Source organism: Xiphophorus maculatus, chromosome 5 (genome assembly GCF_002775205.1).
Source record: "Xiphophorus maculatus strain JP 163 A chromosome 5, X_maculatus-5.0-male, whole genome shotgun sequence".
Lineage (NCBI taxonomy): Eukaryota > Metazoa > Chordata > Actinopteri > Cyprinodontiformes > Poeciliidae > Xiphophorus > Xiphophorus maculatus.
The window spans coordinates 21481911-21508592 of record NC_036447.1 but is presented as its reverse complement, the minus strand read 5'-3'; the positions used below and the strand labels follow the sequence as shown (position 1 = coordinate 21508592).

General features: G+C 40.4%; 2 protein-coding genes across 4 annotated transcripts in view; one reads left to right on the top strand and one right to left on the bottom strand.

Moving 5' to 3' along the window:
• Nucleotides 1-6838, top strand: part of LOC102232482 (palmitoleoyl-protein carboxylesterase notum1a-like) — a 12574-nt gene extending 5736 nt beyond the window's left edge. The window contains exons 5-11 of the mRNA XM_023333298.1: nt 204-262; nt 2778-2880; nt 2964-3155; nt 3232-3329; nt 3406-3553; nt 3640-3687; nt 4418-6838. Coding sequence (XP_023189066.1) covers nt 204-262; nt 2778-2880; nt 2964-3155; nt 3232-3329; nt 3406-3553; nt 3640-3687; nt 4418-4751 — 982 coding nt within the window. The 3' untranslated portion in view covers nt 4752-6838. The remainder of the gene's footprint in view (nt 1-203; nt 263-2777; nt 2881-2963; nt 3156-3231; nt 3330-3405; nt 3554-3639; nt 3688-4417) is intronic.
• On the bottom strand, nt 6034-26682 carry tmc6 (transmembrane channel like 6). Of its 3 annotated transcripts, none has more exons than XM_023333295.1 (21): nt 26603-26682; nt 20203-20354; nt 19519-19649; nt 18199-18360; nt 16348-16503; nt 16157-16265; nt 15978-16062; nt 14142-14399; nt 12755-12948; nt 12526-12670; nt 12176-12334; nt 11255-11433; nt 11071-11155; nt 10881-10987; nt 9971-10066; nt 9805-9880; nt 9386-9519; nt 8429-8605; nt 8182-8260; nt 8014-8100; nt 6034-7305 (listed from the first exon to the last, which is right to left on the bottom strand). In XM_023333295.1, exons 2-21 carry the CDS (start codon nt 20256-20258, stop codon nt 7291-7293), a joined length of 2490 nt encoding a protein of 829 aa, XP_023189063.1. In that variant the 5' UTR covers nt 20259-20354; nt 26603-26682; the 3' UTR covers nt 6034-7290. The 3 variants fall into 3 exon arrangements, with proteins under 3 accessions (XP_023189063.1, XP_023189062.1, XP_023189064.1); XM_023333294.1 differs by having other exon boundaries at nt 26599-26671; XM_023333296.1 differs by having other exon boundaries at nt 11255-11430; nt 26599-26671.

Genomic DNA, 26682 nt, shown 5'->3' with positions numbered 1-26682 from the left:
GAAAACAGCTGCAGCAATTTGTCCAACGCCAGCATTTAATAACAAAACTTGCCCCATCTGTCGCACTTATAAACACATTCTCCAGTCCACTGTCCGACAGTCAGATTGTATTATAACTGAACATTTGTCAGCATCAGCAAACTGATGGCCTTTAAATCCAGATGTTTTGCCCTAACAAGAGTTTTATTTGCCGTTTCCTGCAGTTTTATTCCTTATTGCTCCAGCGACGTGTGGAGTGGAGCCACGCCAAAGACCGAGCACAGTAAGACCCAGTAAATTAGTTCAATCACAATTTTTTGGAGGTGTACTTTCCCCCACAGCCCCCACTTGTGGGTTTCTTTGGAAGCCACAACAACAAAGACAAATAAAAAAAGATAGATCTGATTTTTTTTTAAATCCGTTTCAGAGAGCGGGGTGTTTGTAGATCTGTGAGACGGGATTCTGCTCAGGCACAAATCTGGGAAAGGATACTTCTGTTACTTTGTGGAAATTGGAAACATGAACACTCCAGTATTTTGGCCTTTATTGCCCAGATTGGAGCTATTTTCTCATTAAAGGGGATATGAAAGTCCTTTAAAAGGCTGCCAAAAGGCACCAGAGTGACTTTTAGACCATAAGATACAAAAATCATCTGATCTGGTGAAAGAAGCTTGAACTTTTTGGGCACAACTCCTGTGAAAGTCTTTGAGAAGTAAGCTGACCACCCACTGATTAATGCCATCCATCCCTGCAGCCGGCTGCTGTGAAGCGGAGATGTTTGTATTTTACACGAGCTTACAAACTGTTTTCAGGGTCAAGACGATGACGGATGCAGATAAATAACAAGCCGAGGCAAAAATCTGTTTCGGAGTCGTTGGAAGCAAGACTGGCGTCATGTCGTAACGTTTTAATAAGATTTCAACTTGAAGCAGAAAGTCCACAATGAAATCAAAGAAGCGTCTACAAACAAACAGGAAGGACTGGACCCAGTAGAGGATTTAAAAGGGATCTACATCCTAGCAATCCAACATGGTTTGATTTAATCATTAAAAAGAACAAGGGGGAGGAAAATCTTTTACAGGAAAGGCATGCAAAGCTTTCTGGATGAATCTCTGTGAAGAAATCGGGATGCCAAAGCTGCCAAAGGTGCATTTTATCAGCATTAAATTACCAGTTTAGGTCAGAAGTTCACATGAACTCATGTCCGTCATGAATTTCATAACTTTTGAGTTTTCAAAGATTTGTTTTAGAAATGCACGACGACTTGGTGAACTAGTTTGAATTACTTGCCGACTTTCTGCACTCCACACACGCTCAAAATGTACACACACATCTCCATTGGCAAGTCATCAGCCATCAATCTTCTGACATAACTCAGAGTTTGGAGCACCTGTCTGAACTTTTCAGCCTCACCAGGTTAAGCGTTTCCAGGAAGAAGGAAACTGAGCCGAAGCAGCCATCTTTAAGCTGATCTGAAGGTTGCAGCTTAACTCATGGAGAACCCACATTATTTACTGAAAGATTCTTCATAATCATGTGAGACAGTGACTCTGTTGTTTGGCCATCGTGATAAAAGGTACAGCTGGGAGAGGCTTTCAGCCGAAGCATGGTGGTGGTGATGTCATGCTGAGGTTCTGTCTCTCCTTCGGTGGTATTGGTGGATTTTGCAAAGTGGGTGAAATCATGAGAACGACTTTCAAATACTTGTACAGCTATTTGGTTTATGCTTGGACACAGTTGTGTGTTGTAACAGGACATCAACCCCAACCTCAATATCAAACCTGCTTTTGAAAAGAATAATTTAGTCTAATGTCAAACTTCAACCTCCACCAAGATTTCACAACTACGCCTTAAAGCATGAGAACACGGATAAAACCAACACAAACTCCATCAATTCTGCCAAGAGGAACAAACGTCCAGCTGTTGTTGATGGCTGTGGAAAGGCTGTAGTTACTATGTAACTTACTGAGGGATATGTAACTAAATACTAGTGAGGGTGTGTATATGTAAAATAGCGGCTCATGTTGATACTAAATGAATTGTGGAAAACCTGAGCCTAAGTAATAAGCACTAAGAAACTTTCTGCTTTTTTCTCTATTCACTTTATGTGTAACATTCTGCAGTTTGTTGATGGCAGGAGTGCAATGCATTCATGTAGGACATTGTGCAGTAAGCGGGGACTTCCATCTATAAAGGAGCAGGATTATGTCAAATATTTTGAGTTGTAAATCACATTATAATGTCATTCCCTCGTCAAAAACATACCTGGAGTGTCCCATGCATGTTTGAGGAATCCTTTAAACTCCCATGACAACAATTCAGGGTGCATAAACGCTTGCTCCCTCAAAGCACAGCCTATTTCCACAAAACTCCTCCTTGGAGCCTCACAGAGCGCCTCTCCCCCATCCAGTTCCTCCAGACTAGTGGCAGCAGCAATTAGCAAACACCTGGTGGAAATGTGCAACTGCTGAGCACATCATATGAACTAGAGCTCAGTACAACGCCTTTTAAAAACATTTGTTAAAGCCTTAATATAGGAGCACTGATGTGATGAAATCGGGGAGTCGGAAAGAGGAGGAGCTTCTTAAAGAGACGGGGGCTCAATTTCAAGGTGTCACATTGCAAATTAAAATTTCTTTTAAGACATGCTTGTTATATGAAGGTACCATATTTACTTGATTGTGGTATAAAGTGATACAATGATACAATGTCTGTGGAAAATACATAAACCTACAGTAGTCCGGCCTGTGTCTGACAGTCAGTAAATGAAGAATCACGTTGTTTCCATATGTTCTCAGGTGATTATGCCTTCATGGGCTCTCTGATTATCAAGGAGGTGGTGAAGGAGCTGCTGACTAAAGGTCTGGACAAAGCCAAGGTTCTGCTCCTGGCAGGCAGCAGGTCAGTTCACCAGAGGCCTGTTTTGTTATCTTTCCTCCACGCTGCAGTTTCTCCCTCTGAGCGCTCTCTCTGGGTGTCACCAGTGCGGGCGGTACCGGCGTCCTGCTGAACGTGGACGGCGTCGCCGAGCAGCTGCAGGCGGCGGGCCACAGGGGGGTGCGGGTCAGGGGGCTGGTCGACTCTGGGTGGTTCCTGGACAACAAACAGTACAAAACCACCGACTGCCTGGACACCGTCAGCTGCGCCCCCACTGAGGCCATAAAGAGAGGCGTCAGGTCAGCGGTGGAGTTGTAGCAGAGAGGAAATGGTGGCGCCTCAAAGAGGTGGTAACTTTGTTTGTGTTTTTTGCAGGTACTGGGGTGGACTGGTACCAGAGAACTGCAGGCAGGCTCACGTAGGGGAGGAGTGGAGCTGCTTCTTGGGATATAAAGTCTACCCGACGTTGAAAAGTGAGTCACAGCACAAACCCCGAGGCTCTCCGTAAAACACAGAGCGGGAGTCTGACCCCTGGTCTGTACCGCGCAGGCCCGGTGTTTGTGATCCAGTGGCTGTTTGACGAGGCTCAGCTGACCGTCGATAACATCCACCTGACCGGGCAGCCCCTTCACGAGGCCCAGTGGAGGTACATCCAGAACCTGGGTCAGGAGCTGAGGAGCACGCTGCGAGACATACCGTAAGAGCTGCACACGCTCCTCACGGGCAGCAACTGGACAAATAAGGAAATGGTTTCTAACAGGTTGCTGTGCTTCTGATTGGCAGAGCCATGTTTGCTCCAGCCTGTCTGTCTCACGAACTCATCACCAGGACGTAAGTAAGAACGTCATGTCGTCATTTTCATCATTCCACCCTTTTTGAGCAACGCAGCTATTATTTTAGTAATCAATTATTATGACAATTAATCGATTAATCAGATAAAATAATTGGGCTACAGATTTTTCTTTTAATCACTTAAGCTTATTTTATGCAATATTAGGAATACATTAAAAAATGCAAGTAAATAATAAAATTTTATAAATATGAAAATAAATATTTTATTGCCTAAAATGCAGTAACTGATTGAAGCTAAAACAGTAACACTACAGGGTTAAACATGTTTACAAAGTTCTTCTTATCTTAAATGTAGTATGTGTAGATATTTTATACAGTTTGGCCTAAATTACAGATTTTAATATGTTGTTCTTTTAGCAAATGGCATTTTTTTGAGTGTATACTCTGATAATTGATCAATTGCTAAATTAGTTGACAATTATTTCAACAATCGATTAATCACGATTAATCGTTTCAGCCTTAAATGCAACTGCTAGCACTGGCAGCAGCCAGGCCTTTAGCATGATACTGCCACCACCATGCTTGACAGTCAGTGTTCTGTGGCATGAAAAGCTCCTCCTAACATTTTTCTCGCCACTGCAGACGACCTACGACTCAACCTGACTAGGCTGGCAGAGGGGGTGTAATTGTTGATTTGCTCTCTAAGGGGGGCGAGTTCTCCTAAACGTTGAAAACCCCTGGTTTAAATCTTTTCTTTCGTCTCGTGCAGGTACTGGATGGACATTCAGGTGAAAGGCACGTCTCTGCCCAGAGCGCTCCACTGCTGGGACCGCAGCCTCCAGAGCACCCTGCACCTCAACAGCAGCCACGGCCTGAACAAGCACCGGACTCCCCCGTCCAGGGGATGCCCCTTTCATCTGATGGACAGCTGCCCCTGGCCGCACTGCAACCCGTCCTGCCCGACCATCAGAGACCAGCTGACGGGACAGGAGATGAGCGTGGTCCAGTTCCTGAAGCACATGGGCTTCGACGTGCAGAAGATGGCCCAGCAGCAGGGAATGGACGCCAAGAGGCTACTGGGCATGCTCAGTAACGGAAGCTGAGCTGCTCGGTCGTACCTAAACGAGCGCAGTTGTAGCTGTTGGAGGCCAGTCTTTATAAGCACATGGATGAAATAAGAGGGGGAAAAAGGAACCTCTTCTTACGTTGAGGTCTTGGTGACAAACTGAACAATGTGAACAGTCACAAGTGCCTCGTTTATTTTTGAAGACGTGCAAGTCGTGTACAACCAAACCAGAAAGTTTGAGCTGTTGGAAAGCTTCATATGGGATCAGCATAGAGATGAACTCAGAGGAGGCGGGTACAGCGAGTATAACACAGGAGCGTCTCAATGTAAATTAATTTATTTTCTTAACCCAAAGTATGAAACTCATTCCACACATTTGTTAGTCAGTGATAGATTTCAAGTGCTTCCTTCTTTCCCCGTTTCCTTTTGCATGAATTACTGCATCAATGCGGCGCAGCATGGAGGAGTTTCTAATGGAGGGCCAGGTAGATTTGACAACGGCCTTCAGCCCATTCATCTTCGTCTTGACATTACATACATTCTCTATGAGGTTAAAGGTCCGGGGAGTTTGCTGACCAATCGAGAACAGGAACAGCATGGTCACTGATCCAGCTTTTGGTACCACATGCGGTTTGGACAGGGGCCGAGTCCTGCTGGAAAATGAAATCAGCATCGCCATAAAGATTGAGCAGAAGGAAGCATGAAATTCCCTGAGACTTCCTGGCAGAGGCTGCGTTGACTCTCGACTTCAGCGGGGTTTCTGCAGGTTTCACCAAATCAAAATTAAGACTTTTTAAGATCACTCTGACTTAAATTTAAGACCTGCATCACGACAGAAAATAAAATAAATTGTATGTGTTTGCAACAGAAGTGAGCCAATGGGTAAGATGAACTTCGTCCAGCCAACTGGTGAGACATTTGCACTGAGCCATGTTGGACGTTAAAAAGTTAGCTAGCGTTAGCAGCTAGTTACCGCTAGCTGCAACCAGCTTGAGTCACAGAACGCAGTGACCACGTCCGCATGCAATTCAGCTTTGCATAATAGTAAACTCCTGAGAAAAAAGAAAACTACACAGAACAAATAGTCCTTTCACGACAAACTTTAAAACCTCCGATTAACGTATTTGAGACCTACTTTTTTTTTCCCAATAAATTTGAAAAATTTTAAGGCCTTATTTTTAGAAACATGAATTTAATACATTCTGAGGATGAACGGACACTCTGCTTCACAATTCCAACAAGCTGCACTTCTCTCTGTTGTTTGTGAACTCTTCTTACTTCCACAGTTTTCCTTCCAATAAACTTTCCAATAATATGTAAAATAACATATGAAAAGATTTTTTTTTTTTTTATTGATCTTATGCTTCATTCAAATGTTCAGAGAAATTGATCTTGTGTTTTCATATCTGTGAGCCACAATCAGGAAAACTAACAGAAATGAATGCTTGAAATGTATCACTCTGAGGGAAATCTCTACAGAAGATGAGTTTCACTTTTTGATAAGAAAAAAAGCATTTATATTCTTAACTATTGGGGAGACACCAGTATATGCAATAACCTGAACTTCATACCCTCATGTAGAGGTAACACAACGACAGCTGTCTTCAGCAGCCGGAGGGGTTCTAATGGGAAACCACCGAACTGGAAACCATTCCCAGTTTGACGTGGACATTCCCAGTATACTGTGGTCAGGGGAACGAGGTGGGCCAGAAAAATTTCACTGATTCCTCTGCTCACTAAATATGCTGCTTTTTCTCCATGTAAAAAATAATTTAATGGGAATTATTTACTAATAAAAACAAAATCTAACTCTGTTCTTGTGCCTACAGTTCACTGTACTATTTATTTTTTTATTGCTCAAATCTAGGAAATTTTTATATCAAGTCTACTTTTTATTTGCATGTTTGTAATAAATACCTGTATGCTTGTGGATCAATTACTGTTTTGTTTTTTAAAAAAAAGGTATTTTCATAAACTGTATTCTGCTCACCTATTTAAGCAAAAATAAATACAGATACACAGCGATGTAGCAAAATGTAATTTACTTACAAAAGCAGAGTGAAAATTTCACTGAAAAAAAAAAACAAAACAACAAAAAACTATTTACACCAACACACCCAAAAAGCCCAAAGTTTACCAAGGACACATTAATGAAATATTTGTATGATGAACAGAAAATAGTTCACAGTTGGTAGAAAAAGTGCTTCTTTAAAAGGAGATGAAATCTAAATATGTCTGCTTTAAATACAAAATGATCAGGATGTTGCTCAGCTAGCGACATCCTGATCCTCCAGGTCCATCCAGATCAAAAAGTCCTCTGACATATAAGTCTGTCGTGTCTGTACCTTATATGGACGTAACGATGTGCAGATAAAGCATCAAGCTTTTTTTCTATAAAATGTTTTCTTTGTTTTTTTACCAGTGGTTTTGTACTGCTAGTTTGGCTCCATATAAAAAACTGTACTGATCTTCCGCCACTGCATGAAGTTTATTAAGTCTTTGTCTCAGTTACAAACCCAGTGGCTGAAGATTCCTCAGACAATTGAGGAAGTTCATCTTCCAGAAGCTCAGCGGCTTTAACATCCAGAGTCCTGCGGCGGCGAAAAACAGGAAAAGCGAGCAAAATCAGGGGAGCAACAGGACGTTCATTTCTGTATTCAGCAGGAGGTACGATGATAATTGTAGGACAAGAGTAATTTATGTAGCTGTGCATAAACTGGTCAATCCCAGCGCATGAGCAGTCAGGAGCTGATAAACCTAGCTGCATTACTATTACCCACAGCTGAGTGTGTAACAAGGATGAACAGTGACGAAAAAATAAGGAAGTATTTCTTTCAGATCTTAAAGTGACAGCATCACAACACAGATCCAGTGGCATGGTAAGATACAAACCTGAAATAAACTTTTTTATTGTCATTCTATACTCTGTAGCTCAGATCAGAGCTGTTTGCAAAAAGGCCTCAGATTAAATCCGCCTGTCCAGATTAATGTGCAGAATTACAGGCCGATATGAAGAAACACGCTTTCTCTAAAGTCTGTAACAGAGCTGATTCAAATCAGACTTGCAAATAATCCCAGATTATTACACTTCCCATGTTTTTAAGAACAACCAACATTTATCCTGGGAAAACTCTGAGATCATTTTCAGTAGGCTTTTATTTTTCTCCCTTCATGTCAACTAATTAGGGGCGATTCTAGGAAATTAAATGTTCAGGGATCCATAGTCGAAATGTGCCTAACAGCAGCAACAGCAAATTAATTATTTGGATTCATACAAGCCTGTCGTTCCACAGACTGACCTGACTTGTGAGATTTCTCGCTGGGGTCCGTTTGCGCTCATGGACGGACTGAAGCCGGGTAATTAGGAACTTTTTGTCTTCTCCCTCCTGAACAGAGTAATGAAAGAAAACGTGGAGCATGAATGAGTCTTTCTAATTACCTGGACTGAGAACAGGCAAAGTGCTTACGTTTTCTATCTGCTCCTGCAGTAAAGCGATGATCTTCCTTTGGCCGTCCACCACCTGACTCTGGAAGTAAATGACTATCCTGGGAAGAAAAGACAGGAAGTCCCAAACGTGCAGAGTGTAATTAGACAACCTGCATAATTACAGCATGTTAGAAATGTAAGTTTAAACAGAATATCCTGTTCGCCTGCATCATCCTGCTACGGTGTGGTTCTTAAATGTGTGTGTGAGTGTGTGTGTGTGAACTCACAGAAAGATGGTTGCTCCCACAAACAGGACAAGGGGATTTTCCACCAAATAGGTGTGAGCTTCAGCCAGAAAGTACAAGTTGGGGTTTTCTTTAACCAGCTCAACAATCCTTTGTTTCCCCGCCTGGATCATGGTTTTGTTCCCACGGAAAGGACCGCATGACTCTGAGGATGGGAGCCTGTAGACAGAACAAAAAGGCAAAAAATGTAATGACTACATGTTTCTATTTTTCTGTATTTACACACGTATTACCGTTACCACAGAAACAGTCTCTCTTGAGATTGTTGTTTTACAAAAGGTTGATTTGACTAAAAGTGATCGAATTGATACCGCAATCGTTGTTGCTTAGAGTTTGTCACAATTTTTATGTTTTCTTTCTGTTTATTTTCTTGCATTTGTGCAGATTGTCCAAATATCCTTCCTTCAATCTCAGCTTTTCTTTGCTGTCACTTTTGTGCTTGTGACAAGCTGCTCCATCTTTATGGGAAATCCATGGTCCATCACCAAATTGCTCCTGAATTGTTGGACAAAGTTGCTCTAGTTCCATTTTTGATTTGGGGCAGGTTTTTTTTTTTTTTTTTTAAGGAATCCTCTTTAGGACCCAGATGTGAGACTTGCTGGATTTCCTTGACAACCCTTTCTTCAAGGCGACTGGACCTCTCTCCTTAAGGTTTTAAATAATGGCTGATTACGGTAAAATTTTACTAGCACCAGCTCCTATATCTAAGAAGAAGAAATTTAGCAATTTTAAAGCAAACATTGAAGTGCTGCTCAGAGGTCATTTTGTGGCAACTACTTGCTTTTTAAATGATTTCCACACCTGGAAGTTTTAACAAAATCAGTAGGAACTGTAATGTTAGTCCCTATTCTGTGCTTCATTGGTGAGCACTGATAGATAATACGGTGTGCGTCGTCAGCGGCGATAAAGATGGCTGCCTCTCGAGTCATGTCACAGTACCTCCACATGGTGTATGTGACGCACACGGAGGCACCGAGGAAGGAGGGGAAGCACAGGAGGGTGATGAAGATGGTGGTCATCTGGCTGACTCTGTATGCCCTGCTGGGGGCCTGACAGTTCATCATCACACTGCTCTGTGGGAAGGAAAGACACAAACACAGATGATCAGAGGGGTCAGAGGTTATCTGGAAAAACTGAGAGCTGAGTGTGTGAGAAGCATGGATGTTGTGCAATACAGGGCTGCAACTAATGATTGTGTTAGTAATCTATAAATCTACTGTTCTGACGATTAATCCATAACTAAATTAAGTTGATGGTTATTTCAATAATCAATTAATCACGATTAATTGTTTCAGCCCCAGAGTCATACCAAACACATGCGAAAGGTCAAAAAGTTGTAATTGAGTAGAGTTTAATACCATCTTAATGTAGAAGAGCAGCAGCAGTTTGAGGATCTGCACAGCAGGCAGGAGAGGAGCGAAGAGAAGACCCAACCTGGAGAGAAGAAAACAGACCACAGTCACCACCATCACAGCACTCTGTGTGTGTGTTTATGTACATGTGTGCTAGCAACACGGTCGGTACCAGGCTAACGTCTGTCCATAGATGAGGTCCAGGACATTCTTGGCGATATCAAACCCCGGTCTTCTGTTTCGCTTGAGCACTTTGTCAGAGAATGACCTGCAGAGAAGCAAAGAGAGGTGTTGCTAATGTAAAGTTAGCGAGTGCCACCGCAGCGCTGGAAACTGCCACTAAGTTAAGCTGCTTATTCTATTTTTGGCTTCAGTTTGTCCTAATTAAAACAACAAATGCAACAGATAACATTTCTATGGCTTGTAATAATCAATATTATATTTAGGGCTTCAGCTAACCATTTGTTTTAGTTATCGATCATCTATTCTAATAAACAAATTGCTACATTCTGCAGCTTTTTCATCTATGCCTTTTTATACAATATTAGAAATAAACTAATAATTTAGTTCCTTTAAAAACAAAAGAAAATAAACATTAATTGCCCATAATGCAAGAATGTACCATTCATTTCAGGCATGCTTGATCATTTGTAGCAAAGGATTCTGGTAACAACGATGTACAATCATATTGTGATCAACAGTTAGTTAATTTTCTTTATTTTATTTTTTACGGCTGGCCACATGATGCTGGTTAGCTTCATGCGCTTACCAGCTCATGTCGCTCTACAATTTTAGAAACTGGCGATGCTCTCCTAATTGATAGATTAACTTTCTTAAATCACGGTTTCTTCTTGCAGGTTGTGTTAATAAAATATTAACTTGTTCGTGTGACCTTCAGCCTTTTGGATGATTTGCAGCCCGGCACCAGCACTAAGGAGGAGAACACCTCCACCCTCCAGGTGTGTTTATTGCAACTCTAATAAGATATTCAGCAGGAGGTTTTTGGATTATAAAGGTTGCTGGAATCTGATATGCTTTAAAAAGCAGCACTAAGAAAATTCAGCTGTTAACAATGGACCCACCTCCAAAGCAGCTCTCCAAACAGGGTAGCCAGCAGAGTGAAGATGAAGTCGATGATTAGGAAGCGGTAAAGCTCCTGACCAACAAAACTCTCCCAGCACTTGAATGCCTACGTAACAGAAATCACGAAGGATAAGCAATGCATTCTTCTGCAAAAAGAAACAAAAGGCAGTCCCTTTCCGATAAAGTTACCTTGTTATTATCGGCACTGCCAGCCACCCGTTTCAACCAATGGAAGCAGAGGACGCCGAGCACGCTCACTTTTAATATCAAGTTTCTATAAAACACAGACAACAGACAAATCCAAAGATACCTCATGTTGTCTTAGCACTGAAACAGTTATGATATGATTCGACAAGAATCCCACTGCTCTTACCGACTGAGTGAAACAAACGTGCGCAGAGATGGAGAATTGTACTTCTCCATCCAGGCTGTGAACTGGAAGAGGATCGGTAACATCAAGTTGATGAAGGAGACCAGGACAGGCAGAGCCAAGAGGCTGGCTTCTTTTAATAACTCTGGATCCCCGGAATCATTTTGTGAACTTTTAAGCTGCTTTTTGTAGAAAGGCAGATAAGATGGAGAAAGTTACTACGAGGTACAAGAAAGATGGTCAGAGTTGAGAGGATGTTGGATGGAGCTAAACATAACATAGAAATATGTAGACGTTTTGTTTGCCTGCCAACTTTGAATAAATCTACCACAGAACTTCATGTTTTGACCTACCACAAACCCATGATGCATCAAGTGACTATTCGATTACTCTTAAGGTCTCTCTTTGGTTTTTATGGACAAATAGTCACTAAAGATGTGAAGCTATGATTGTGATATAATGTCCTGGGCAAAGTCTGGATTTAAATCAAAGTCCAGCTTGTAAAAAAAACTAATAGTTTGGAAGGAAGAATAACCTCCTTCTAGATGAAAAAGGAAATAGAGATAAACACCAAAACAGTTCCCATTGTAACTGTAGTGAAAGATTTTCTACAAATTATTAATTTAGACTCTTTATTAAACTACAAAACCAAGCTTTATCGACTTGACAATTATGCTCCATTTTGTGTTTGTCATACAAAACCTTAATAAAACACACAAAATGTGAAAGTTAACTACTGTTTGTCAGTCTAATTAAATTGCCAAAATATTTAAATATATCCTTCATGCAGCCACTTGGGGGCAGTATCAATAAAACAGTAAATAATGATAAGCATCGGTTTGTGTGACTGATTTGCCTACATAACAGAAGTGAAACAAAAACATCCCGTGTACAAAAAAAAAAAGCAAATCCACTCAACCTTACTTCTTTGTGCATATAATCTGAGAAGTAGTAAATCACAGCCACGCATCCAGCGGTAGCTCCAATGCAGAGTATCCAACCCAGGCCATGCATCACAAGTCTGACCAACTTGTCTGAGATTGTACTCCTGATGTGCCTGTGATGTGCTTCTCCCAGCAGCTCCTACAGGGAGGCGAAGTTGGGAGTGGTGAAATATTAACATCCAAAACAAAGCAGGAAAAGGAAACGGTGACGGAGGCCGAAGAAGAATGCGTCAGATCATCAGACTCCCGTCAACCCTTTAAATGACAGCGTAGGAAGGGAGGAAGGAGAAGGAGGTGATTTTACAAACAAAGTGGCGAGTTTGCATGTACCTTGAGTTGGGTGCGGATGTTTTCAGACAGCAGCCTGACCGAGCTTCTCTTGATGACCTTAAAGTCCCACGAGCAGAAGACCTTCATGGCCAACATGCCGTTAGACTTATCGATCCTGAAGCTCTGACCAAACGACTTTGACATACTTTCAGGAAATAAAATGTAAACATTTAAGTCTCTGTGTTAATTTAAAAGTTAAATTACTAATATTTCATTCAGAAAACCTCACCTGTACACAAGGATGATGCATGTAACAAAGAAGGACAGTCCGATTGTGAAGAAATATGCAAGCGGCATGTTGTAGGACAGGGACTTTGAGTCACACTCCGGTTTTGGGGGACTGGAGATGTTATTCTTCGAACAGCTATGAAGTGTGTGGTTACTGTAGTATCCGTAGTACAGCAGGGTGTTAGCGAAGTAACCCTAAGGCAGAACAAATGTGATTCAGACAGAACCTTTCAAGCTTTATTTTTGCTCTGTGTGATTAAACTAAAAGTAAAAAAATTGCAAAGAAAAATCTACCTGCAAAACCATGGCTTGGCACATTTCAAAAAAAGGACATAAATGGTTTTACTTCTGAACATAAATGAATTTAACTCGAAATGTTTCCACTGGCTCACGTAGGAGATTTCTGATCAACACAGGAAATTTTACACTTTGATGAGATAACCATGCAAAAATGTACCGGTACTCTATCAACTTTTCATGTCCCACATCCTCCATAGTGATAACACTTTTAAGTGAAGGACGATTGACAGCAAAGTCCAACGTTTTAAAGAAGTAGTGCGAGTAATTACAAATGAGCAGGAAAAACTGTGGCAGTCATGGAAAGACCAAAACTGGAAGACGGTCTTGTTAACATTAGATTAGGACTAATTGTGTCACTTAAATGCAGCTAAAATATTACATCTCCACCACTGTGGATTACTCAACAATCTTCTGCATTAATGAAAACACTGTCTTTATTTTTAGTTACATATTATTCCTCTCTGTAATGCATTGTTTTTCCTAAGGTGTCTTAGATATTCACTTGTTTTGCACCAAAGTGGTTTCAGTGTAACCAGGGCTGGTGGTAGCAAAACACTCAAACCCAGTCACTCACATTAAGCATCAATATATTGCACTGCTTACATTCAAATCCATTAAGGAAACAAAAATCAGCTGACCTCAGTGAAAATTTGAGTTAAATTAGCTCAAGAGTCAATGCTGTCGTAAACTAAATATGCACTGATTTGAACGGGAAATGTCAGAGGACTTTACAGCACTTATGTACCAAACTATTTTACAAATCCAGCTCCAGTTGTACGTTTTCAACTTATTTTAGGTTTTAAAGAAATGCGGCACCCCGCTGGTGCCTGCTGAATCCTTTCAGACACGTTAAACAAGCCGTCAGTGCTACAATCCTCTACTGATCTTGCGATATCAATTATGTGTCAGGGTGGAAACTCTGGGAAATAATCACTTTACTTAACAAGGAAGCCTGCACTGTTGAAATTATTAATAAGTTTGTTAGTTGCAGCTGTCTGTGGAGCTTAGTGAGTCTATACAAGCTAAGTGAAGACCTAAAGCTAACAAACTAATGAAAGATTTGGCAAATGCTCCTTCGAACTGCTTACCCCTCCAGTGAAGAGCTCCAGTCCAGTGAAGGACTTTCTGTTTTCAAGCTGCTCTGGGGGGTACACTGCCTGTGGAACCACCAAGAACGAACCCAAGACCAGAAAAAGGAACATGTTGAAGAAGAGGAGAGTCTTGAGGAACAGGAAGTAGGAGAGGACCCCGGAGCCGAAGCGTCCGCTGACTCTCTTGAGCGGCATTTGCCACAGGTGCAGGGAGTGCAGGAAGGATAAACAGTTGTACCAGCTGTGCCTCAAGGCCTGAGAGGAGATAGAGAAACAGAGGCAAGTTAAAATCAATGTTGAGATTTAAGGCAGAGTGCTTGTGGTTTTGTGAGTCAAAGCTCGCAACTGCTTGGACAGCAGAGCAACTGAGCTGGCCTGACAGCAGCACCTACAGGAAACACGCGCTGACATCTGATGGCAAACCAAGAGAAATAATTTAAATATGAAGGAAATAATTCACATTTTTTTCCTGGTTTCAGAGCATTTCTTCATACACTGGGTGTAGAAGGTACACTTTTTGTAAAGGTTGGAGAACATCTTTAAAATGCATTATCCATCATCTCACCTCCTGGGCTTCATTTCCCCTTCACCTCTTAACATTGACAATGCTATGCTGCAACTCTTATATTTCACAGTAAAATCTCATAAGTGCTTTTATTCTGATGTAGTTCACTGATAAAACCCGAGCAGTAAGTTGTCCAGTGTTTTATACATAGCAGATTATGCAGGAATTTACAATTACTCAGCATGTTGGTTGTCTGTGTGCTGGATATCTGCCTCGATTTTCCCTTTTGCTATTGTTATCAAATGCAGAATTAATAGTAATGCATAAAAATGCCAAGAAAACTGAATCAACAAAGAGCCGCCTTTTTATGCAGATAATTTTTTATTTGAAAACAATCGTAACAAACAAATGAGGTTGCTGGAGTGCAGCAACTCATTTCATGACCTGATAGCGAGAGCCGTGCTTTCGCCACTGAATATTCAAAGTGAATCTTCCGCTGTAGGAGTGAACAACACAGTTTCTGCAGCAGCGTCTTGAACAAACACACACACTCTTATTAGGCCATGGAAAGCACACACTGTTCAGCAAGCACTATAGGACATAAATTATGGATATATCAATAGTGTGCATTACTAATATGAGCATCTTTGTATAGAGGGGTTGAGCTGTGAAAGTTTGCTGCTGAAAACAAGCCTCTGGCTGGCGTGCAAAACACTACACGTAATGGAAAACTACCATTCCACACCCATCATTCTTCAGAATGGACAGGAAACTAGCCAGGCGTAATGGGAAGAACTGGAACAGTACAATGACCCCAAACACAGTCAGAGCTATGATGAAGCAATAGCTCAATGCATGTTCGTGTGTTAAAACGGTCCAGTCAAAGTCCAGATTTAAATCCGAATGAATGAGAATCTTTGGAAAGAGACGAAAGCTGAAGCTCACGTGTGTGCTCCGTCCATTCTGAGTTTGAGTCATTTTGCAAAGACGAACAGGCAAAAATTCTAGTGTCCAGAAGGACAAAGATGGCAGAAACACTCACTAGTTACACACACACACATGCGAATTGGAGGGAAATGTACCCTAAACTTTTCAGACTGTTTCCTTTTCAGAAGTGCGAATTACTTTCGGTTGGTCTACCAAGTAAAGATCCAAAGGAATATAGTGAAGTTTGTTAAAGTAAATTGAAAAAGTGTGAAGTAAAATTGGTATGAATACGTTTGCAAGGTGCTGTACAGTATGTATGTCACCATGTGTACATGGAGGTTATATCTAACAAGTGAGATGAGAAACAATGTAACAATTTTATTTTTAATAAGGTTACTTACTAAAATGATGTGAAATTTCAGATAACTGCAACAGCGAAGATTACTGCTGGAACGTGTTTGCTTAGTCATTTGCAACGTCAACCTTCTGATGAGAGACAGAAGTGAAAATTATACAGATTTATCAGCAAGATAATGGAGCGATAAAAGCAAAAATAATAATAATAATAATAATAATGTACCTGAGGCTTTTTTTCTCAGACAAATTCAGAGGCATTTCTTTGAGCAGCCTCACTCGGTCAACCGCCGACAAGTTCTGCAGGTTTTGGATCAATCGCTCCTGCTTCTTCTCTGCAACACATCCAGCAGGGCCGTTTTACAGGTTATGCTTTATTTCTGGCAAACGGTTTAATCAGCGGAGACGTTTCTGCACCTGCTGAGTCTGTAGTGTCCACCTCCACGCCGTAGCCTCGTATGCTGGGTCTGGCGGAGCGAGAGAAGTCTTTGATGGACGCTCTTCTCTGCGTGCGTCTCCGAAGCTCAGCGGTCCTGTTGTAGTACTGAGAGATGATGGCTCCCCGGCTGCGGCCTGGAGGGTGAAAATGATCCGGTTCTTCAGTGTGTGGTGTAATTCATCATCGTGTTTCAACCAAAGTCATCTCACATTTGCAACAATATAAAAAAATATATTCTGGTCTACCCTGTGATAAATTTTCATTTGGTTCACACATTTCTAGGGATGCTTATGTAAGTAAGTAGAAAGGGAAGCAACAGTGCCAATCGAAAATGTCTACTTCTCCCATGTGTTAAATTAAGCTCGTCTTGTTCCTCCAGAGGGACAGCGAGCCGTTTCCATGACAGCCGAGAGAAATCTCCCCCATAACTCTGGGGCTATTCAAAGTCCATTTCCCACTGGTGCATGTCAGAAAAAATGTCTCCAGGGAAACATCCAGAGCTCAAACCGCCTTAGCCGAGTTGCTCTGATATGGAGGAACAACATATCGACAGGTGCAACTCAAAACGTTAAATTATTGCTAAAACATTTATTTATCTTAGTAACTATAGTCCATAAGTGAAACTTTTCATAGATGAACTGCACAGACTGACGTTATCAAACCTTTATGATGATTTTCAGCATGCAGATCATGAAAAAAAAAAAACACATTTGGGATACATGTAGAATATTAAGTCAGACCAACAAAAAACTAAATAATAATATAGCAATGTGAGCTTAATAAAAAGTAAAAGAGCTTTTATTCTGACAAATTAGTCTTTTCGGTTCGAACATTTTAATCAGATGTTCTTGAACGTCCTGAGATGACTGAGCTCCAAATCTCAGGTCAAACTCCTATTTTCTTCTATTTTTCAAACCAGATAGTAGAATTTATAATTTTTATATCAAGATGCAAATCACTTCTCAGCTATTTACTCAGTTATATTTGATCAATAAAATGATATTTTTGATACAGAAATGTCTTCCTGCTGTGCAGGTTAGACACTCAATAGCTCCTTTTGCAGGAATCCTTGAATCGATATGGCACGTAAGGTTGCTTTGACTTTGAATAACAATGGTCAAGATGATCAGAAATTAATAAAATATAAGTTTAATAAATCTATATTTCATAATATAAGGTTAACTCCTTGAATTGAATTACTGAAACTGGAATATACTATCAATTACTTAGATGAGGCTGTAGAATACACATAAAAAAAAAAAAGTCGGAGGAATCAAACCAAATGATCACAAGATAAATTGCAACATGTGACACAATGAGGTAATTTTGTTGGTTTTAGGCACAAACCAACATATCATCTCTGAAAACATGCTGCACCATCTGATAGGAAGGCAAACCGCTTCCTCATGACGCTCTGCTCAGTTGCAACACACCCATTTTTTTCTTAAATGTATATCTTGTGGCACCAGCGTTGCCAGCTTGAGTGCTTATAGTGAATTAAGCAAATAAGTGAGAAGAAACTCTTATCACTGGCTGGGTTGGGCGATACAAAGCACTTCATAATGTATGTTTACAAACGACAGCTACATACAATAAAAAAAAAAAAAACACACACACAGCCATTACATATTTATCAGGTTTCACCATACTGTGGCAGGGTGTGGCGGTGGCACACTGCAACACTTTGTCTTGCAACATTTAAATGCTGCTGAGGAGACACATTTTCAGAAAGGTTATTTACAATCAGTGATGTGAGAACAGCCTCTTCTCAGTTTGTCAGAGGAACTAAAAAACTCCCCTCGTTGCGAACTTATTTAACCAGTACTGACCGATAGTGCGGCTCGGCATGGAGGAGAGGATCTTCAGGGTGGCTGAAGACCAGGAATCCTTGAGGAGAGAGTCCGTTTGTCTTCCTTTGTCCTCTTCTCCAGTTTTATCACTTCCTATCCTCCACCGCCGATTCTCAGAGGGTGACAAATACGCCACATTGTCTGCCAGAGTAGACACACGCATGCACACAGTGAACGTATTGCTACGCAACGCTGAGAAAAGAAGACTTTTGATTTTAAAAGAGGAAATATATCAAATAATATTAGTCAGAATGAAAAAGTCTGTCAGGGTAATTGCACAAAAGATTGCTTTCATTGTGTACAAAAATAACTTTTTTGTGAAATATATTGAATAGGATGTGTGGATGGCTTTTTGGTGACAGAAAGCGGATGGGTTTAAGACTCTTGCAACAAACATCATCTGTTCAGAAAACACGGATGATATTCAGTGGTAGACGACACATTTCTGCTCACCCACCAAATACAGTCTCTGCTGAAACATTTTTTTGCTTTAAGACCGTGAAACAATAAGAATCTTAGATTTGAAGGAACTGAAAACCTAATGGTGCGTTCACACCAAACGCGTTTTGAGCGTCAGGTGCGTCTAGTTCACATTCAAACGCTCCAAACGGTTCAAATAGCGCCGTGCTAGAGGCTCAAAACCCGCCGTGACGGCCTTCGACGCGCCTCCACATTGACTTTGAATGTAAACCAGATGGGCCTGACGCTCGTATTTGGTGTGAACGCACCATAAAGCTGAAGGTTACAGCAGACTGACTGAGCAGGAAGTCAACAGATACCACTTGGGCCACTGCAGTTGTTGGGAGCATTAAGTGTATAAAGTGAGAAAATACTAATTAATAATTGATTATTTTTCCTCTGTTAGCAAAAATTTTCAACCTATATGGGCAAATCCACCAGATGTTCCTCCTGGGTCTCAATTGTTTCTGAGTCTGAGGTAAACCGGCCAAATGAAGGAGAGAACGTTTGACTGCTTCTGTCGACTTTGTTTACTTCCCTCCCATCAATCACATGTGTAGCATTAGCTTGAAGTGATTGAAAATTATTTTCCTCTACTATTCCTCTAGGTTGGCCTCTGTTTTATGCTCTGATGCACAAGTTTGGTGTTCTAAGCAAAATGCCATTACTCTAAAGCAACTTCCGTTGTTTTCTCAGCTCTCTTGTCTTCATTTCTGATCAGGTTTTTGCATATTTCTCAATTCACAAGCAGGACTGCAACTATAAGGCAAAAGTGTCAACTTTAATTGCATTCCCTTTAATTTCCTTCTCATTTCGCATGAATAAACTCTAATGGAGTACCTCGGTCCTTGTCTTCTGGATTCCTCTGCTGATACTGCAGCTCGATGGCATCAGACGGTCCCTCCTTCTGACTCTCTTCTGCAATCAGCTGGCTGAATGAATCATGAACCCCTTCCTCATCTGCTGGGCTTCTACCAGAGGAACACATGGATTAAAAGTGAAAATACAGTGAGTTAAGCACAGTCTAGATGTTTCAGTACACATTAGTGGGTCCTTTGAAAACAAGAAGCAAGTAAAAATACTCCAGACAAAACACAACGAATCAGAAGCCCCTTGGGTGGGAAATGCAATGATTACAGTGTTGAGTGTTTATGTGGTCCTCCTTCTTGATGTAGTGTAAACAGGGCCATCAGGAAGTCCATTTCCATTGAAGTCTATTTGTTTTTCTCTATACAGAGATCACAAGGAGGAAACACGTTCAAGCATGACTTTGCCAAAGCTGCATTTCTTCCAGGAACGGACAATGAACTAGATGTTAACAACAGATCACCAGGAGAGAGTTCAATACGTCTCTCCTTTACATTTAGTCTTTTCTTTCTCCCAGGCGTTTTTGTTGAGACACACTCCACCAGCAGACAGCGTGAATGAACAAGACCCAACTTGAGAAACCAAAGGGGGAGAGCAGGGGAGCGGGGAGAGACACTCAACGGCAAAATGAATAAAAAGAACAATGATTAGGCTTACTCCAGTCCAGCTTCCACTCTGGGGTGACTCAGGTCAAAGTTAACATTGTGAGCCATTCTTCTTCTCTCACCCCCTCGATCTCAAGAGTGGTCACACCCTCACTTGATCGAACTCGCACTCCATTTCCAGCATGGCGTTCAGTTTTTCCTAGCCTGTAGAAGGAGGGAAAATGTTACAGGAGGATGTGTGCTTGAACTAAGCTAGAGCAAAAAAAAAAAAAGCCAACAGTGTTCTTTTCACTCCGGCGCTTCAGTCGTGTCTCAGCTTGTCTCAACTGGTTTTACCAACACAAAAACAAACAGAAAATACTGACTTCACGTCAACCATCTTCGGTGTCTCTACATCTTTGTGGAACAGAAGTAACAAAAGTAAACGTGTAGCCACTTAAAGGAAGTAGATATTGGTTTAAAGCTGTAAATGTCTTATTTTTTTGTCTCTGCTGCCCATATTCAGAATCCTCTGTGATTAGAATGATGATAATGACTCACGTTTCTGTCTTGTCGTGATGGACTGCGTCACTTTGTCCAGACCGATAATAGATCTATTGTGGCCGAGAACAGCAGTCACCACAACAGAAATGAATATTTATGAGAGAACGATGACGGCAAACTGGAAAGAGTTTCTTTTGTGGGACATTTGGACAGAATAAGTTGCTCTGCTTTAAATCTGGCTTTGTTTAGGTGTTACAGCTCCATTAAAGGTTTCATCAAACATCCAGAGAGAATATGCCCTGTTGCTTAAATGAATCGCAGATGTGAATTTAAGCATTAGTGAGAAATTTAACATTCAAGAAAACTGAGGCCAGATGTGAATTAACGATCAATAAAATCTCCTTACAAGAACCATTATCAAAAGGTGCTTTCGAGAAGGAGAAAAAAAGTGTTCGTATCGACAATAGGTCTAAAAAACCTTCTTTTTAAGAGGAAAAGGCTTTTTTTAACATGACATACAGATTGGTTAGTCTTCGAATGCACCATCACATTACTCGTTAATGGATGCTCTTTTTGCTAGGTTTTAGATCTATATATTTAGCCCAAATCCAAAACGAAATTTAGGCTCCAAAGAGGAGCTGCGTCTCAAAGGCACGTTCTGCACAAATGAATGGTTAACATGTGAGATTGAAAGATTTCTCAAACATGCATGAAAGAATTAAGGCAACACTCTGTGTTGTCTATATATTTTTGATGTGGGAAAAAATATATAGCGTAATGTAAAGCTAAATAAAAGGTAATTTTACATAATACTGCCCCTTTAATAAGACTGCACACACAGAGAAAGACAAATGAGTTTGCATAAAAAAGTTGTGTCTAGTTCCACTTTTTCAAAAAAAGGAATAAGTAGCTTGTTGAGGAAGGAAAGAAAGTCAGGTGCAGATGCTCATTAGGCTGTTACAAGTGTAGAATAAATAAATGTGCGTGCAGCTACACCCTGCTCCGCTCCTATCAATCACACATCCCAGGTAGAAACGGAGTTATGCTAATTAATGTACCCTACTTAATGATTGTCCAATAATAAATAAAAGCTTAATTAAAATAATATGTTGGACTCTGCTAAACTAAAGCCACTTCATCATACCAACACTGACGCCAATTCACACTTGATTTAATAATTAGCAATAGCTAACCCTGGTGGAAAATAAAAGCTATAAATGTTTGCATCATAATCGTATGAATTTGCAAAGGTTTTTCTTTCTCTCTAAAGAAGACAGCGAGTTTTGATTTCTCAAGTCTTTATTTTGTGAAAACCACATTAGAGGAGTATAAATCGCCTCCATAAATCTGCAGATGTATTATTCGGCTTCATTAGGTGGAACTAGACACAACTTTTTCATGCAAACTCATTTGTCTTTCTCTGTGTGCGCAGTCTTATTAAAGAGGCAGTATTATGTAAAATGACCTTTTATTTAGCTTTATATTTTGCTATATAATTTTTTCCACATCAAAACCATTTTGTGAAAACCACATTAGAGGAGTATAAATATCCTCCATAAATCTGCAGATTTATTATTCGGCTTCAGACATAACACATGCGCTTTATTTCCTTTGATTACTGAAGTAAAATTATGTTGAACTGAAACAAGGTAAATTGACCTCAGTAAAAATTAACAAGCATTAATCATGAAACAACAAAATGAGCTGCAGGTTCCTCGACTGAGCCAGTAGTTTTGAATCCAACAGGAAAAAAGGGATTATTAGATTATCACTATCTACGCATTAAAGATATGCTCCAATCCATTATTGCCACTCAAACATTTATGCCTCCGCCTTGCCTTTAGTGTAATAAAAACAGAACCTTAACCATCAATACTGAACATACCAAGTTGTGATCAAAAAAACATAGAGAGAACCAGATGTAAAAAAGCTGGAAAATATATGATTTAATTTTTTTTTTTTTAAATCTGAAGAGAATGAATGTGAATGTTGGAAGTCAGTTTAGCTTAGGTGGTGAATTACGATAATAAGCTAATTCAGTTTTAATCTGTGTAAACTGCAGAACTTAAGACTAGTTAGTGTTGCAGGTATTATCCAAAATGGAGCTGACTAATCCGAGTTTAAAATTTATGAGCTTTTGAAGAGCCGGTCCCTCTGCTGCCTTTCAGAACGCTCTGGTATGCTGATGCAATGAATGCCTCATCCACTTCCTGTTTACATGAACTAGCAACAGAGAACACAGCACATTTCACCACTTCACATGTCATGCTTTTTAATTTAAGACCAATATCTCCACAGAAATGTACAAACCTCATCCAGTAAACTGGTGGTAAATTTGCACTTATCTATAATAGATGCAAAAAAAAAGAAGCTGGCTAGTTAGCAAAGGACTATTAGCAGCTAATTAGTGGTAGCCTCAATCGTCTGGGTGGAGCTCATTATTTTGCCTGACAGAAAAGTCCTGTGAGAAAAAAATACACATGGAATGAACAAGATTAAATAGAACTGTCAAGACAAAACTTAAGATATGACATATGCTCTTAAAGCATTCAACTTACTTTTTAAAATGAATTTAAGATGTTTATAGGTCTTAATTTTAGACGCATGAATTTAAGACCTTTCATCGGACATCTTGCAACTGTTCCAGATTCACTGACAGTCTTAGAAACAATTTATTTTCTAAATAAAAATATCTAGTCCAGAAAGGTTGTATCAGGTGTAGCTTTTAGCAAAAATAAAAAACAGAATAATTACTGGAGGATCTAAACTTTTTGTCATCGAAAATATGAACTGTTCTACATACCATTCTGTTTGGAGTCAAAATATCTGGGAGTCAGAGGGGGGGGGGTGATATTTTAACTTTCAGCATTTCTGTCCTGTAACGGTCTAGTCAAAGCTCAGAACTACATTCATAAACAATTTATGAGGTCACTTAATGAGGGGTAGGGTGCAAACGAACGTCCTCACAATCTCATAGATTTAGAGAAGTCTTGCAAAGCAGAGTGAGTCAATACTCAGGTCAAGATGTGACCTGTACATTGTACTCAACACTACTACACACTAAGATAGCTAACACAAACAGCCTTTTAAAGTGCCCAATCACAGGTTGTTATATATAAAAAGTAACTTCCCCTGTCATAATAACAACATGCACACAGTGCTCAGCTTCGTCAATGCGCTATGTATGAATGTTGTGAGATAAGACAAAGATCCAGACCCTTTTCTCAGGGTGAAGGTATTGCTGGTTGAGTCCTCAGTAAATAAAGCTCACACAGCGCACATGCATTGGTGGAGCTCTGAATATCCACCAGGAAAATATCCAAACAGTTTGAAAATGTCCTTCTGAAACTTGTTTTTCTTCCGTGTAAAGTAAAGTTACAACAAGCTACAGCCAACAGATTTTCCCTATTACTCTCTCTCCCACAAGCAGGCTTTTCCCATTACCAGACTTTTCTAGGATCGTGTTGCACTTTTTTTTCCATATTCCGAGCGTTTTCTGTGCAGCTCAAGACATAGCAGTCCTTTTGAGACCCTACAGTTAGAGGCGGATACTGTGGGAGTGGGCCACAGTGCATGAACGGGTCAAGGTTGAGCTCTTCTCCTGCCAAATTAAATAGACTTGAAACAAAGAGAGGAGTGGTTGACTACAAAACACAGATTAGAGGTTAGGCTGGATTCAGACAAATATGATGGAAAAAAAAACTCTTGGATGTTGCAAAACAAATTAATGTTGACTAAAGATCAATCCCTTGCATCATAAGTATGTTTATTATCCAGAAGAGAAACCAAAAGGAATATAGTCAGCAGCATGGGGCTAAAGAAAAGGAAGGAGTTTGAAGTCATCTGTCCTGTAAACTCTGACCGCTTTAGACAACTAGAAAGTCAATCAGTTCCCACAGTTCTTAGAAAAACTACTAACAGATCCAACTGTGCAAGCAAATGTCTTACACAGTTCACTTCACTCAGGTTTGAATCTGCTCACCATTCTTCAGGACATTACAGCTGATAACATGGTGTAAAAATGACAAAGAGGTCACTGGATGATCTTAAAGGGGCTCAAGTAGATAACTCTGGAGAAGGCAAGGAGGGAAGAGCGGACAAAACGACGACAGGTCTAACTTAGACTAATGTGTAGCCTCTAAACTCCAAGAATTCAATTTAAAAATTCACAACTTTTCTAGACTGATATTTATAGAGTTATTACCTAAAGGTTGAGGAAGTCATTTTGACTGGATACAGAAGATAAATGTCATCTTCTGTATCCTAATGTTAGCTATTATTTTTGCCAAACAAAGCCCTATCATGGGGCATTTCTACCAAAGTGGTTCTGGTGCTTAACCAGAGCTCTTTTTTTCACTTTTTGTGGACAATCACAGTGCAAAGAGACAGTTTAATTACACAACACATATTATTTATCTCAGTATCTTCACAAACAGAAGCCCTATTATCCCCAGATTTATTCTTTAGTGCTATTTTTAGCAATAAGTTGTGCTTTTGCATGCTTCACAATCACAGTCAAAGGATCTGCAGCACTGTTGGAGAATAGGGGTTAAAAGCACAAAATCCCCTGGTGGCATCTAAAGACAGACGCTGCTAAAGAACTGAGTCGGAAATTATGTTTGTGAATTTCAGCAAATATCTGCGAGCTGAGCTCTCTGCGCAGCGCAGTGATCTACTTAAACTTCAAGACAAGTAATATCACAACATAACATGAAAATTATATGTTGTGATATATAATTTCACAACATCAGCGGAGCACTGCAACCGCTGATGTTGCAGTGCTCTATCATCCTAAACAAGCATCTGTTGACAATTACCAAAAACAACAATACTTTTCAACAATGCAGGAATCCAGTTACAGCTTAACTTCACACTGAACTCCGTTCCAGCTGCTGAGTCTTTCAGAGATACCGAGTGAGCTGATACTATGCTTATGCTCATGTCTTCAGATTAGCACTGGAACCAGTTTAACAGAAGAGGAGACGGATATCGGCATCACCAGCAGTAACCTGATCAGAGCATCGCTGCCATTTATTAAAAGCTTCAATATCTAAAGCCACTTAGTAGTTTTCTTGAGATGTTGGATCAGAACATTTTGCATAATACAGATTGAAAACTGAGCAACATAAAGACCCAAGAGCGTCAGGATTTAAAACACAAACAAGCATGCATATGACACAGATTAAAGGTATTTTAATAATCTTCTTTCTCAACATACTTTCATGCTGCAACGTCTACAGTCATGTACACACAGCTCAATGGGATTATCATTCTGTTACAGTGTAATCAGATGCTCATAAAAAGCCAGTTTAAAACATAAATGAATAAAATAGTTATCTATCTAGCCCGCTGATGTTGCAGTGCTCTATCATCCTAAACAAGCATCTGTTGACAATTACCAAAAACAACAATACTTTTCAACAATGCAGGAATCCAGTTACAGCTTAACTTCAATACTGAACTCCGTTCCAGACCTATAATTGCCCTCACTCAGGGCAGGGGACTCTAAATTATAGGTTTGCTGCTGAGTCTTTCAGAGATACCGAACTGAATGTAACAAAAAGTTCCTGTTGTAAACAGAGACAGAAGAAGAACTCTGACCCGAGGGCAGAACAAAGCTACCTGCCATCACAGAACAGGGAAACTCTCCGACCAACTCAAGATTGTGAATCTGAAACCTCCTCCGCCTAATCAGCTCCAAGCAACAACAGAGGACAGTCTCCCTCATCCTCACCACTTACAACACCGACTCTCCTCTGACTCCTGCCTGTTAAAAGTTGCCCACTCGCCCAAACTGCAACTAACGAGCAGCGGCGGACGACGAGACAACTAGTTTTAGACTCTTTGCTAACCTGACACGGTTTTAAATGTCAAAAAATAATCGCTTTTCAAAACGCGAAAGAGTAAAGAGGCGGTCAAATAAAGCACATAAATGTCAATTAAACCGAGCCAGTGTTTAACTTACCCACCAGCTAACTTGACAACCAGTTCAACCGCCTCACTGGGAAGCCCGTCAGTCAAAACTGCAGTAGTGTGCCAACGGCTGGGA

Coding starts and splice junctions, on each gene's coding strand:
- tmc6 (XM_023333295.1), bottom strand. CDS start 20,258: ATGGCTCACAATGTTAACTTTGACCTGAGTCACCCCAGAGTGGAAGCT. Junction 18,361..19,518: donor TCCAGAAGACAAGGACCGAG/GTACTCCATTAG, acceptor CTACTCTGGCAG/ACAATGTGGCGTATTTGTCA. Junction 9,520..9,804: donor TGCTCTTCTACATTAAGATG/GTATTAAACTCT, acceptor TCCTTCCCACAG/AGCAGTGTGATGATGAACTG.